Raw genomic sequence first — 15,610 nt, 5'->3', positions numbered from 1 at the left:
TCTCTCTCCCTTAGAGAGAGGGTGAGAAGCTCGGTCATCCGGGAGGATCTCAGAGTAGAGCCGGTGCTCCTCTACATAGAGAGGAGCCAGATGAGGTGGCTGGGGTATCTGATTCGGACGCCTCCCTGGTGAGGTGTTCCGGGCACGTCCCACCGGGAGGAGACCCCGGGGACGACCCAGGGCACGCTGGAGAGACTACATCGGCTGGCCTGGGAACACCTCCGGATCCCCCCGGAAGAGCTGGATGAAGTGGCTGGGGAGAGGGAAGTCTGGGCGTCCCTGCTAAAGCTCCTGCCCCCGCGACCCAACCTCGGATAAGCGGTAGAAAATGAATGGATGGATATCTGCCTCTCCGTAGACTCCCCCTCACTGTGATCGTTTTTCTCCCACGTGTAAATAACAGCCATATTTTTTTTTTTCATAGCCATGACCTAGGCGTCTTTAATGACATCATCTTAGCTAGGTTTGTATAATGTATGCGTGCCAGACACAAGATTCAATTGAGATGCCACATCCATGAAAAATGAGGAAGCACTGTTGATAATTGACTGCTGCAGTTTGGGTGAATGGCAATGATGCTGTAAGAAAGAAGGAATGAAAGGCTCCAGTAAATCGAACTCTGATGTTACATTGATAAAACCTCCATAAACTCAACAGCTAATTTATTGTTCACGTCCTGTGCATTATGTTTGTAATACTTCACAAATAAGATCATCCATATAATGTGTTCATTATAGCTGCGCATATTGTAGGTCAGACAAGTTGGTTTAATATAAAGGTGTTTACATGTGGCCCACAGATGCTCAGGTGCATCGGTCTCCTTTCGAAAACACTTTATTATTCATGTGAATGTTGAAGGGCGCAATGGAGGGAGCCATCATTTCAGTCCACAAGTAATGTGGTCAGTTGAAGGTCACATGGCAGCCGTACCTCAAGCATCTGCGGTAAACACTTTTAATTGGGATGGGAATAATCTGTATATTAAGTCTGTAATCTCTGCTGTCCTTTTTATTCTTATTAGTTGATTAATTTAAAAATATCAACACTGGGGTTTCAGGATTTTCACCTGTTGTTGTTGTTGTTGTTGTTGTTAACAGAAATTTTAAAGTATTGAATGGAAATATGAAGTGCTTTTGATGTCAGAGCAGCAGAAGGAGCCCCCAACCCCTTGTTTTAATTGTTCCCGCCCCCCTCCTCCAGTCCCATCAGTCACGTTCATGCAGCACAAACCAATTAGGTAATTGGATCTTCCGGATCATCACAGATGATTTAGAAGGAAGAGAACGACTCAATTATAGCCCCTATGGATGTGCCTTTATAATCGAGGCACTTAAAATCTAATTGCCGAGCAGCTAATAGTGCTGTTTTCACGGATGGGGTATGTAGATGAACCAAACTGCTGGAAAAGAGCTTTTAAGCAAACACACATTTACACAAACAAATACACTCAGACTGAATGCATTAATGAGGTTGTCTGATGGGCTGTGTTAATAAGAAAATCACAAAAGGCAAATATGCTGAAACTCTACTTGCCAGCCACACAGAATGAAATCGTATCATGACTGCTTGAGCTGATTTGCATTTTTTTTTTTCAAGCGCAAAGTTGTACCAACCGCCTATTTTTCCTTTTCCTTTTAATCGTGTGCAGGGTTGTTGGCCCCGGCCCCCAGCAGCGGAATAGTGATGCTGCAAATGGCAGCTCCCCCCTGCCAGCAGCCCCTGGCGTCCTACCATTGCCAACAGAAACTATCCAGCCACAAACACCTGGGCCCCGAGTACCAGCGCACCCGCCGACTCAACGATCACCCGCCCCCTCCTGAAAACATGCAGGTACAAACACTGCGTGAGTGCATCAGTAGCACAAAAAAAGCACAATCTTGTTAATTTAAAAGAAAAAAAATGGATTTCGTCCTGATAAGATACAAAATTAATTATGCCTCAATGACCCAGACTTTACCTTGTATTTAACTACGCATGATAATGTAAGTGTTGAAAAATGTGTGTTAAGAAATTTGAAAAACGTACTTACGAGTGCCCCAACCCAAGTTTTTCGACTTGGTAGATATTTATATATTATATTATATTATATTAATTTGGGCTGTCAATCGATCATAATTTTTTTAATTACACAGATTGTATACATTTATATACAACACACACTTAAATCACCAAGTAAATGCTAACAACAAATTAAAATCCAAGTCCCGGGAGTCATAGCTCCTGAAATAACAAATATTCACACACAAATGCTGTTGGAACACATTTAGGGTGGAAGGATTCACAAAATCCACAGTTCGGTTTGTATCTCGGTCTTTTTGGTCACGGTTTTCGGTTCAGTTCGGTACACATTGACTCTTAGGAAAATCAATTGTCTTGTGTAAAAGGTGAAAGTATGTTCGCAGCATTATTAATTATAGTTGTTTTTGTATTATAATTATTAAATAATTGTTTATTCAGAAATATATTTTGTGCTGTTCCATCTGTGCCACCAGCGTTTAGTGACAAGCAGAACAATTAAATGCTCTTCCATTGGATGGCAAAAGATACAAAGCTGTGTATCCACCTGCTGGAATTCATAAAACAGAAGTAGTCATGGCTCCTTGCAAATAAAGCACGTGTCGGGGGGGGGGAAAGCACGTCAAAGCTCGTTTGAAGTGTGCTGAACAACATTTGGACAACTCCGTTAAATACTGGGAGAATATAGTCTGGTCGGATGAGAGCAAAATTGAACTGTTTGGATGCCATAATGCACACCACATTTGGAGGAGAAATGGCACTACACATCACCCTAAAAACATAATACCAACAGTGAAGTTCGGAGGTGGGAACATGATGGTGTGGGGCTGCTTGTCAGCAAATGGTACTGGTAAACTTCATGGTATTGAAGGAAGGATGAATGGGCAAATGTACAGAGACATTCTTGACAAAAATCTGCTGCCATCTACGAGGATGATGAAAATGAAACGAGGGTGGACATTTCAGCAGGATAATGATCCAAAACATACTGCCAAGGAAACTCTCATTTGATTTCAAAGGAAAAAAATAAAGCTGCTAGAATGGCCCGGCCAATCACCTGACTTCAATCCAATTGAAAATGTATGGAAAGAACTGAACCTCAAGGTCCATAAAAGAAGCCCACGGAACCTTCAAGATTTGAAGACTGCTTGTGTGGAGGAATGGGCCGAAATCACACCAGAGCAATGTATGCGAATATTTGCTCCATACAGGAGGAGTCTTTGAAGCTGTCATTGCAAACAAAGGCTTATGTACAAAGTATTAAATAAATTCCAGTTGGCGTCTTCCCTGTGTCATCTCACATTTTTACACCCAACTTAATTTTTTAGTTTATTTGTTCTACTTTCTTTGTATGTATGGATTACTTGGGTTGTTCCCAACATCTGGTGAAATTGTCATGGACAGCACAAAATAGGAAATGTATTTGAGAAAAATGATGTGTTAAATACTTACTTCAGCAGCTGTATGCGGACCAAAACCGAACAGAAACAGTCGAACCGAACTGTTTGGACGGTTTTCAAAAACCATTCCACCCCCAGAAAACATACAGACAGATAATATAACAATACTCACAGGTATACTGTATATCCTTCATACTCTGCGAAAAACGGGTTATTGGGAATGCACTAACTGTTTTTTTCCACTAATACCGAAAACCGATAACTTTCTGCTTCTCCAAACCGATACCCGATATCATTTTTTAATAGTTTATATCAGGGGTCTTCAACAGTTTCCAGGCCAAGGACCCCACAAACTCATGGAATGCTGGAGCAGACCCCCAACTTATATTGTATAAAATTATTTTGCATTTAACTGGTCCGATAGTAGGATGCCTTTTTATTGTCACAGTACTCAAGTCCAGTGGGCCTCATTTACTAATAAATGCGTAGAAATGTTCTCACTCTGCGCACAACTTGAGCATATACGCAAAATCACCTTCAAGTTCATGACGTGTGTACTGGCCAATTTTCTTCACACTACCGTGCATATGTTAAAGTATCAGAATTCATTCTGTATAACGGGCTCATGCCCGCGACCTATATTCTGCATGAACTGCGCCCCAATTTCACTATAAAAAGAAGTCAGTCTGACGCATCTCAGCCTATGCGCGGAGGTTGAAATCACTAGACTGCTGATCCAGAACGTCTATATACTTAACTTTCTTAATCTTTATTCTATAACCCCAATTCCAATTAAGTTATGACATTGTGTTAAACATAAATAAAAACAGAATACAATGATTTGCAAATCATGTTCTACCTATATTTAATTGAATACACTACAAAGACAAGATATTTAATGTTCAAACTGATAAACTTTATTTTTAGCAAATAATCGTTAACTTAGAATTTTATGGCTGCAACACATTCCAAAAAAGCTGGGACATGGTCATGTTTACCACTGTTGTACATCACCTTTTCTTTTAACAACATTCAATAAACATTTGGGAACTGAGGACACTAATTGTTGTAGGTGGAATTCTTTCCCATTCTTGCTTGATGTACAGCTTCAGCTGTTCAACAGTCCGGGGTCTTCGTTGTCGTATTTTACGCTTCATAATGCGCCACATATTTTCAATGGGAAACAGGTCTGGACTGCAGGCAGGCCAGTCTCGTACCCGCACTCTTTTACTACAAAGCCACGCTGTTGTAACATGTGCAGAATGTGGTTTGGCATTGTCTTGCTGAAATAAGCAGGGGCGTCCATGAAAAAGACGTTGCTTGGATGGCAGCATATCTTTTTCCAAAACCTGTATGTACCTTTCAGCATTAATGGTGCCTTCACATATGTGTAGGCTACCAATGCCATTGGTACTAACACAGCCCCATGCCATCACAGATGCTGGCTTTTGAACTTTGCGTCCATAACAGTCAGGATGGTTCTTTTCCTCTTTGGCCCGGAAGACACGACGTCCACAAGTTCCAAAAACAATTTGAAATGTGGACTTGTCGGACCACAGAAGACTTTTCCACTTCGTATCAGTCCATCTTAGATGAGCTCCGGCCCAGAGAAGCCAGCGGCATTTCTGGGTGTTGTTGATAAATGGGTTTTGCTTTGCATAGTAGAGTTTCAAGTTGCACTTAAGGATGTAGCGCCTAACTGTATTTACTGACATAGATTTTCCGAAGGGTTCCTGAGCCCATGTGGTGATAACCTTTACATATTGATGTTGGTTTTTGATGCAGTGCCGCCTGAGGGATCTAAGGTCAGGGGCATTCAATGTTGGTTTTCGGCCTTGCCGCTTACATGCAGTGATTTCTTCAGATTCTCTGAACATTTTGATTATGATATGGACCATAGATAATGAAATCCCTAAATGCAATTGTACGTTGAGGAACATTGTCCTAAAACTGTTCGACTATTTTGTCACGCACTTGTTCACAAAGAGGTGAACCGCGCCCCATCTTTGCTTGTGAATGACTGAGCAATTCGGGGAAGCGCCCTTTTATACCCAATCATGGTCCCCACCTGTTCCCAATTATCCTGTTCAGCTGTGGGATGTTCGAAACAGTTGTTTGATGAGCATTTCTCAACTTTCTCAGTCTTATGCCAACTGTCCCAGCTTTTTTTGTAATGTGTTGCAGCCATAAAATTCTAAGTTATAGATTATTTACTAAAAACAATAAAGTTTATCACTTTAAACATTAAATTTCTTGTCTTTGTAGTGTATTCAATTAAATCTAGGTTGAACATGATTTGCAAATCATTGTGTTCTGTTTTTATTTATGTTTAACACAAGGTCCCAACTTCATTGGAATTGGGGTTGTACATTAGTAGTATAGAATGGCTGATGCGTTTGAGAATGGCTTTGCAAAATAAAGACACAAGCAATTGTGCGTTTTTGAATGAAAGTGTTTGTTTCTCCTCATTGTCCTTGATGACATCACTCGTGTGTTGCGTGTAGAGCAGCCTGCCCTCGTCCCCGGCGCTCACACCCTCGTTGAGACAGTCGCTCAGCATCAAGGGCCTCCCAACAGGCATCTCGTCCATCCCTATCATGGCCCACCACCACCAACTGCAGCTCCCTACGGTCATCTGCCACAGTGGACCAGGTCAGCAAGTGCTCAGAGATCCACCAGGGTGATGACAAACCAAATGTGGTTGAGTTACCTTTGAACAAAGTAAGTGACTATTTCTTTCAAGTGAGGGAGGAAACCAACATAGTGAGCAAGACAGTGTTCAACATTTTGAAAGACGATTATTAAATTTTGATCCTTCTGAAGTCTGCAGTCACTGTGTGGGAATCGATCCCACGCCTGTGATGTTCATTGCCATCAATATCCGTTTAGATTCGATACTGAGTAAAATTCAAGCTGGTATTGGCAGTTAGTGTTCCAATACTTAGTATAAATAAAACTAATTTGTCTGGAGAATCAAAAATAGTGTATTTCACATTATAGCTTCATAAAGAATACACGACGGAGTAATTTATTTATTTTAAACTTGGAAGTATATTGAGGTAGCAGTTAGACACTTAAATAATTTTATAATGGTGGGTGACTCAAATTGAAATTGCCAGTTAATATTTAAATAAATGCCCTAATAACTGCATGTTTGTCACTACTTAGATTATAAAATATTGATTTTAACACTGAAAGCAAATGAGATTGGTTGTAAATAATTATTGTATATATCTTTTATCCATTTTCTTCCATGTTCACCATGGCTGTGTTATCGCAACTGCTCTGTTAAATTTGATACATAGTACATGTAATCCACTTAACATAATCAATTCTTGAGGAAACCTTACCTGAATAAATCTATGCTGTTTTGCCTATGTGAGATTATCTGTGTTTAACATTATTACTCCAAACTGGACTCATGCAGCTATTTGTTGAAGCATGTACCTTATTAATTCTATTACTTTTTTCACAACCGTATTTATTAATTTGAACAACTCCAACAGTGTTTAAGCGCTGCTTAATTCCTAGATCAGACAACAGGATTTTAGCTCCAATATTGGCCCGATTGGCTATTGCGGCCTGTTTCCCGGATTGGGCCAGACATATTTTGTCAGCAAGGACGAAACTTCTTGTAGTGGGACATAATCTAATCAATTGACCAACGATTTGGCCCTACGATAGCCCTACGACGCCAAAATGAAAAGTCAAGCATGTTTGATTTTTATTTATTTATTTGTGTGTGTGTGTGATATCTTCCGTGTAGTGTGACATATCAACGACAACTCTCCAACAGTGCACCTTGACGTCGGCCAATAGGATTGCGACCGGCGCTTCGCCTCCCTTGCTCGCCGTTGTCAATATGCTTTTATTCACATGCAAGAACCAATGTTGACTGAAGCTTTAGCGCATGATTGGACAGAATGCCATCATGTTTACGTACAAACGTTAGCTTGCTAGGCTACATAACATTATGCTGTCTGCTTGCAAGCCGTATCATATAAAAAGTACGTAACTTACCACAAGCTCTTCTTGAATGGACAGCCCACTCCCGAGCACCAGTGACGCCACCACGTTTTTCCCCTTTTTGTTCTTTTTTTTTTCCCCCCCCCAACACAATGGCGCAATCCATTCTTATTGTCCCCATGGTAACGGGTGTATCTGCTCTTGTTGACGAGTGACACGTTTTCTGGTGCCGCCTCTCCGACAATGTTTGATTTGACAAGATAAAACCCAGTAATCGTAAAAGACGGGATACAGTTCGTATCGTAATAACTGTCGTGCAGTGTTGCCAGTGGCTTGCCAAGATAGGGCAAGATTTTATGGAAGTAGTCTGACATAGTGCCATTGTGAAATACCACATTTGTAGTCTGATCCAGGCATTAAGCTCCACATTTTCTCCATCTGATTGTATCTGGATAGTGCCTGCCTGAATCACAGATGGAACGACACTGTGCCCTCCTCCTCTCTCCGTGACTCCGCCTCATCATAAATGCGTCGTATTCTGTGTTGTTGTTTAACCTGAAGTGTTTCACAAGCTTTGTTGTGTTGGCACAACTCATTAATGGTCTTCCACAAACATCACAAATCGTGTCTTGGATGTTTGGATCTGAAATAGCTCTACACATAACTCCACTACGCTCTGCTATTATACCATTATACAGAGAGACTGATGCCTGAGCAGCATGGCGTGCTGCCTACACGTTACGCACTTACCAAAGCAGAAGAAAAAGTAGTTCCCACCAACCTCGTATTAATTATCCAAGATGTCAATCCTTGAGTTACTTTCTACTGCGTTCATGTTAAGGATATACTGTACATTACCACTCAACTGACTGATGTATCAAAAGTATTGGTACTTGGATTTAAAAATCAATTTCAGCATAAAGGTCTGGAATCTCAGGTATATAGAGTATTTCAATATTGATCCACACATCACTATCCTGCACTGGGGAGAACATGTAAACTTCACACAGACGCTGTGTTTGGAATTATTCACTTATTCCCTGATCACTGTATTGCGATTTTTATATAGTGGACTATATACATCCATTTTCTGTACCGCTTTATCCTCACAAGCGTTGCGGGCGTGCTGGAGACTATCTCAGCTATCTTCAGGCGAGAGGCGGGGTACACCCTGAACTGGTCGCCAGCCAATCGCAGGGCAGATATAAACAAACAACCATTCGCGCGCACATTCACAGATACGGGCAAATTAGTCTTCAATCAACCTACAACGCATGTTTTGTTTTGAGATGTGGGAGGAAACCGGAGTGCCCGGAGAAAACCCACACAGGCACGGAGAGAACATGCAAACTCCACACAGGCGGGGCCGGAATTTGAACCCTGGTCCTCAGAACTGTGAGGCAGATGTGCTAACCAGTCGGCCAACGTGCCACCGGACTATATACAGTGGGGCAAAAAAGTATTTAGTCAGCTACCAATTGTGCAAGTGCTCCCACATAAAAAGAGGAGAGATGTCTGTAATTTTCATCATAGGTATACCTCACCTATGAGGGGAAAAAATACAGAAAATAACATTTGTCTGATTTTTAAAGAATTTATGAGCAAATTATGGTGGCAAAAAAGTATTTGGTCACCTACAAACAAGCAAGACCTGTAACTTCTTCTTTGAGATGCTACTCTGTCCGCCACTCGTTACCTATATTAATGGCCCCTGTTTGAACTCGTTATCAGTATAAAAGACGCCTGTCCACAACCTCAAACAGTTACTCTCCAAACTCCACGATGGCCAAGACCAAAGATTTGTCAAAGGACACCAGAAACAAAATTGTAGACCTGCACCAGGCTGGGAAGACTGAATCTGCAATTCGTAAGCAGTTTGGTGTGAAGAAATTAACTGTGGGAGCAATTGTTAGAAAATGGAAGACATACAAGACCACTGATAATATCCCTCGATCTGGGGCTCCACGCAAGATCTCACCCCGTGGGATCCAAATGATCACAAGAACCGTGAGCAAAAATCCCGGAACCACACGGGGGGACGTGGTGAATGACCTGCAGAGTGGTGGGACCAAAGTAACAAAGGCAAAAGTAACAGTAATCAGTAACACACTACGCCGCCAGGGACTCAAATCCTGCAGTGCCAGATGTGTCCAGGCCCGTCTGAAGTTTGCTTGAGAGCATTTGGGTGATCCAGAAGAGGATTGTTAGAATGTGATATGGTCAGACAAAACCAAAATAGAACTTTTTGGTAAAAACTCAACTTGTTGTGTTTGGAGGAGAAAGAATGCTGTGTTGCATCCGAAGAACACCATACCTACTGTGAAGCATGGGGGGTGGAAACATCATGCTTTGGGGCTGTTTTTCTGCAAAGGGACCAGGACGACTGATTTATGTAAAGGAAAGAATGAATGGGGCCATGCATCGTGAGATTTTGAGTGAAAACCTCCTTCCATCAGTGAGGGCATTGAAGATTAAATGTGGCTTGGTCTTTCAGCATGACAATGATCCCAAACACACCACCCAGGCAACGAAGGAGTGGCTTCGTAAGAAGCATTTCAAGGTCCTGGAGTGGCCTAGCCAGTCTCCAGATCTCAACCCCATAGAAAATCTTTGGAGGGAGTTGTAAGTCTGTGTTGCCCAGTAACAGCCCCAAAACATCACTGCTCTAGAGATCTGCATGGAGGAATGGGCCAAAATACCAGCAACAGTGTGTGAAAAATGTTGACCTCTGTCATTGCCAGTATATAACAAAGTATTGAGATGAACTTTTGTTATTGTCTAAATACTTATTTTCCACCATAATTTGCTAATAAATTCTTTTAAAATTAGGCAGTGTGATTTTCTGGAATTTTTGGGTTTTGTTTCTTTCTCATTTTGTCTCTCATTGGTGATGTATACCTATGATGAAAATTACAGGCCTCTCATCTTTTCAAGTGGGAGAACTTGCACAATTGGTGGCTGACTAAATACCTTTTTGCCCCACTGTAGTTCACTTTCAATCATAAATCAGATAAATAGTTTACTATTTAAACGATTACTATTTACTACTCGGACAGCTCGTTAATTTGTCATTGCTGTCAGAGAATTACAACATACAAGATCAACATCCAGTGGTTCACCCTTCATGCTGAGTACTGAACAAATAGTAATATATTGTTTTAAGCAGTATATTTTACAAAATGAATACAAACAAATCCATATCGTGTTGTGTTGCTCTATACCTGATAGATATATTCGCATCACAACTCGCAAATTTGTCTCATGCCGAAATAAATAACACCCCAGACACAGAAAATCATTATGGCCGCCATGCATCATGGGATATATTTGATTTTCTAGTGATCGTTGCTCACTACTTTTCAGGGTGCATTGTGGACACATTGAGGGCACTAAATAGGGGATAACATAATATGCTCACTACAGATTCGAACAGCACTACAAAATGGCAAACGCAATATATATAGGGCATGGTATAGTGGCTAGGGAGTGATTCTGAACACAGTGAGAGGTCCGAGTCAAGAATCGAACCCAGAACTGACAGAAAAGCATACGTACTGCCCACCAGCACCACTCTGCTGCCCTACATATTATATTGCAATATTTATTTTTCTGGAAAAATATAAAATAAATAATATGAATTACTCTAAAATGCATTTGTACAAATAAAGCCCTTCCCACACTGCTAATAAACACTGTGTATTGTGTATTGTACACAGCGACTGATTGGCTTAAAGGGCTTATCTCACTGGCGGAGACGTCGCCAAGAATATAAAGACTGATCAAAATCAAACATGTCACCGTGACTGCCTTGCGACCCGGCTGAACCAGACGGAACTGTCGAGCAGTGTGTGGGGTTTGGCAACTGTTTTCATGAGTGGCCAATCAGTCTACCACTGGTTTTGCCGCAATTCCAAATTTGAATCACCGATGCAAGCCATTGCAACGTCGCAGTTTACAGCCAATCAAAATGCAGATTAGGTTTCACTTATGCTAAAAATACATTTCCGGGTTTTAAGTGAGCGAGACACTAAACGGCCGCAGCGCCACCGTCAAGCCATATAAATACAGTATGTAAAGCATCAAATGTTTCATATCAATACTTCACTATTTATCATTTCAAATGTGCCTGTAGATGGAAAAAATGAAGCTTGTGGCCAAAATGTACGCATGCGATACGTACAAATGAATGAGTGAGTGAGTGAGATGCTTTTAAAATATCCACACTCTTTTATTCTCACCCTTTTCCACACACTTTAGCAACCTGGTTCTTCCTTAACTAGCCATCTTTTTACGGTTTAATAAATGCGATTAAGTACAATATACTGTGTTACAGCATCAAAAGCCTATACAGACTTGCTGTTTAGGGCGTCCATATACCCAATCGCTCAATGTGTGGTGGTCAGTCGGCAACTGTCCTTTTTTTATGCGATGGTCCAGTCCAATGAGGTTCGACAGTATTGCGCAATGTGCGCAAGGCCTTGGGAAAAGAGGGCCCAAATGAAGTATTTTGGAAAAGCTCATCTCATGTCTAATTGATGTCTGTTGGCACATCTACTGTAGGTGAGGCGCACTTCTCTCTCCTGGGCCAGCCTCTGCAGTACAAGCCGTCCATCCGACCGCCGCTCATCCACACTGGGCAGATGGTCGCCAAACATCAGGTAAAGCACTGCATCCTATCATTTTATCTCACACAAATTCACTATGGCTACTCTTATATTTCCACTGTGGTTAGATGGGTGTTTTCATGTGTCTGAACAGTAGCCTCCCACAAATATCTGCTAACAATAACGGCTTTCTTGTCAGGGTCCAATGGGAGTTTGGCGTAGCGGTCATGGAAGGAAGGCCAGCAGAAAATCTTTACCTTCAGATCACAGTGTAGGTGAAGCAGGTAATATGAAATCCTCGAATTGAGGCTTGAATTGATTTAACACCGCAGTTGTTTCGGCGTTCTCGCAGATAGGCCTATTCTTGCCTCAAGGAAAACTATGAACCCTAATGTCAGGGACATGATACTCAGAATAGAAAACTACACTTGCTGTTGGGTGTCTTCACCAACCAAGGAAAATAGAAATCCTTTATTTATTTCCTTAATTGTCCAAATCCGCTCCCTGTATACTTGTTGAAAAGGTGTGTACACATTATGTAAGCAGTAAAAATGACAACCGGGGCAGAATTTGCACCTGGCAGTAGAACCTGCAACCCGCATGGATTTGCGATGAATGAATTTTTGCTGATAATTTTTTTGTGCCGTGTTTTTTTTATTTTTTATTTTTTTGCACTCACGCATTTTGTACACTTTGCAGGTGTGTTTGTCAAAAATCTCACTTGTATAATCAAAGAGGCTGCCTGATTGCGGCCCGGTGGGCTGCAGATTAACACTTGGAGCAGTGCAGATGTTTTTTTTTTTTTTTGTCTGACAGTCATTTGTGCACTTTTTGAATATGTAATCAAGTTTTACAATTGCTCATTCCATACACATTTGAAGCTGACAGCGGCAGTTTTACCGAAGCCTCCCCTGGTGCACATCTGCTGCTGCTCCCCATCCGTGGCACTTGTTTTCTTTTCTAGCCATGTTGCGGATTCTGTTGTGTGTTTGTCAGCAGTGAGCAGTCAAGAGGGGACAGGTGAGACAGACTCTGAAAATCTTCTGGCACATGTCTGCACAAGGGGTGCATTGACACAGCGTCAGCCCTGGCTGTGGTACAGCAGAGACACTCCCAGCCTGAACCTGGCCTCGCTCTACTCTCCCTGTGCCATGGTGCCCTCCGACACTATGCTTTACCACAGCAGCCCCCCGGCCAATTTTAAATCCAGAACTCACTCACCCCAGACTTCAGGGGGCGCTGTGTGACCAAACCAGCTCGTAGCTGCTCCGTTCTTCGTGCATCAGTGGAGCGCATTGTGATTGAACCTCCAGCCTCTGCTGCCTCAATCTGGACTGTTTCAGCACCTCACGTCCAATACCGGTCAAACCCAAATCAGTATCATTGTTTGAAGAGTGAATGTTTTCCTGTTGTACTTCATTTTTATTGTTGTTGTTTTTCAATCCGGCCTAGAGGTCTGTGCAGAGATTGAGCACTGCGTTGTTTGTAAAGCATATTTTGACTGCATCTCAATTTACAACCCTTTCCTTAAGGTAAATAAGAAATGTATCAACCAATTTGAGGTTAGTTGTTCATTTCTTAATGAGCAGGTTTATTGTTATGACAGCATATTGTCAAGCCAAAGTCCACAACTTGGGGAAAAATAAGGAATTTAACACTTGTGAATGGAACAGTCACCCAGCAATTAAACACACAGCAATGTGAGCCTGAACAATCAACACTGGGTGCATATCCTACTTTAATTTATGTCAGTGTTGCATTTGCACTGAAGTGATGAACAAGATCTGATTGGTGTTGAATGGTTGCAACCTAGATGTATATTTTATTGATAACCTTATTAGTTGCACTTGATGAGGCCACTGATTGTTTTAATTCAAATGATTATATACACATGAAAAATGTAAGTAATTTTTTTTGGGGGGGGGAGGGAGTTTGTGATTCACGGGACTGACTGATGTGTGTTTTGTGGTTGTTTAAACAAATAAACGTTTTCACTACACTTTATTATTAGTAATTTGTTTTAATCTGTGAACTGGACATCTGTTGAACTATATATTAATATTCGCCAAATATACAGAACCTGTAACGACAGTGAAGACTGACTGCACTACACTTTATTATTAGTAATTTGTTTTAATCTGTGAACTGGACATCTGTTGAACTATATATTAATATTCGCCAAATATACAGAACCTGTAACGACAGTGAAGACTGACTGCACATGTGCTGCTAATGTTGGAGAGTGTTTACAGAAATATTTAGTATTTTTATAAATGTCTGCCCAATTTGAAAGATCATGCTCAGCTACTGCTCATAGCAAATGGCTTTGCATACATTAAAGTGGTCCGCCCCCCCCGCTATTCACTCCCACTGGAGATTTTTGATAAAATACTAGGTGGTCTTTATCATTATTCAATGGAAAGTGCTATGTGCACTGACAGCACAATGTAACATTCACGGTGCAACATTGTACATTCCGTAGACTAATTGGTACCCATGGGAACAATTTGAAGTGTATGCTTTGAGAGGTTGGGGAATATTTAATGTATTTACAATGTATATTTACATGCCCTGTAACTTGCCTGCAGACAAGCTCAGCAACATGAAACTGGTAGATAATGAGCTGAGGTTTGTCATTTTTTAAAAACACAAACTAGATCATTGTCACAGATTGGAAGGACTACGTCATTACTGCACTGCACAGGCTACTAGGAAGCAATTGGAAAACGTTTGGATTGTCATTCATATGCTTGGTGAAGTTGAAAAGACTTGGAGGACACATTTGCATTCGACCTTTTCACACGTTTTTCCTTCTCCCATTTTTCTAAAAAGGCGTGCACTTACCATCTTTTGCCACCGGGTGACGGTGTAGTACTGCCGAATCACTTCAACTGTCAGCGTTCCAAAGTCTTTTGTTCGATTGGCATTTTACAGACGAGACTTCTTATGCCTTTCGTTCAACAAAAGCATTTCATCTTGCCACTCTTCCCGGAAGGCAAGGCTTTTCAAATGACATTGTTGAGAAAACCCTTTACCACCTTGTTTTTTGTTTTTATTTTCTCTTCAAATGAGACTTCTGTGGTTGTGACAACGATAAAAATGTTCCTTGATTGCGGCATACAAAATCGCACGTTCCTAGGATTCAGAAATGATTGAAAACTATATGAATGTGATGAACTATTATAATAATTTTTTTCTGTGAAATTTGAAGTCATTATGACAAGGCGCTTGCACTCTGTTTGGCCCAGAAAATGAGATGGCTCAAGCGGAGGCCGCCATTGAAGAAGCTGAAAATGGCCTCTTTTTCTTCTCAACTAATAAGAAACATCCGGGTGTTTTTCTACCAAAGAGTCAAGGTTTCGGTCACGCATTTCTGGGCCAATTTGCCATGTAAAAAAGTGGCATATAATTCTTAATCCCTATCCGATTCTTACAAACTAGGGCTCATTTTATTCATGTTTCAAACCTCTATCCAATGATATACAGGATGTTTGAGAATTTTAGTAACATACCTACTTTAACAAAGCATTGTTGAGGCCGTCACAGAACAGGTGTACAGTATTTATACTGAGATTAAATTACACACAGGTGGACCTTTATTTACAAACCCAATTCCAATGAAGT

The 15,610-nt window shown here is 41.2% G+C and overlaps 1 protein-coding gene across 19 annotated transcripts in view; it reads left to right on the top strand.

The window, feature by feature from the left end:
- The window catches only part of LOC133410071 (R3H domain-containing protein 1-like), a 58,907-nt gene extending 44,917 nt beyond the window's left edge, over positions 1-13,990 (top strand). For 13 of the 19 annotated variants that reach the window (XM_061690919.1, XM_061690821.1, XM_061690911.1 and 10 more), the window contains 5 exons: positions 1,649-1,830; positions 5,921-6,068; positions 11,943-12,040; positions 12,186-12,270; positions 12,983-13,990. In XM_061690919.1, the coding sequence (XP_061546903.1) occupies positions 1,649-1,830; positions 5,921-6,068; positions 11,943-12,040; positions 12,186-12,270; positions 12,983-13,233 (764 nt within the window). In that variant the 3' untranslated portion in view covers positions 13,234-13,990. Of the gene's footprint in view, positions 1-1,648; positions 1,844-5,920; positions 8,835-11,942; positions 12,041-12,185; positions 12,271-12,982 lie in introns of those variants that run through there. The other 6 variants (XM_061690878.1, XM_061690937.1, XM_061690946.1 and 3 more) reach the window with 6 other exon arrangements.
- Positions 13,991-15,610: the final 1,620 nt, after the last annotated feature.

The sequence above is a fragment of the Phycodurus eques genome, chromosome 1 (genome assembly GCF_024500275.1).
Source record: "Phycodurus eques isolate BA_2022a chromosome 1, UOR_Pequ_1.1, whole genome shotgun sequence".
Lineage (NCBI taxonomy): Eukaryota > Metazoa > Chordata > Actinopteri > Syngnathiformes > Syngnathidae > Phycodurus > Phycodurus eques.
The sequence above is the reverse complement of the archived record's forward strand: the minus strand, read 5'-3'. Positions and strand labels throughout refer to the sequence as shown.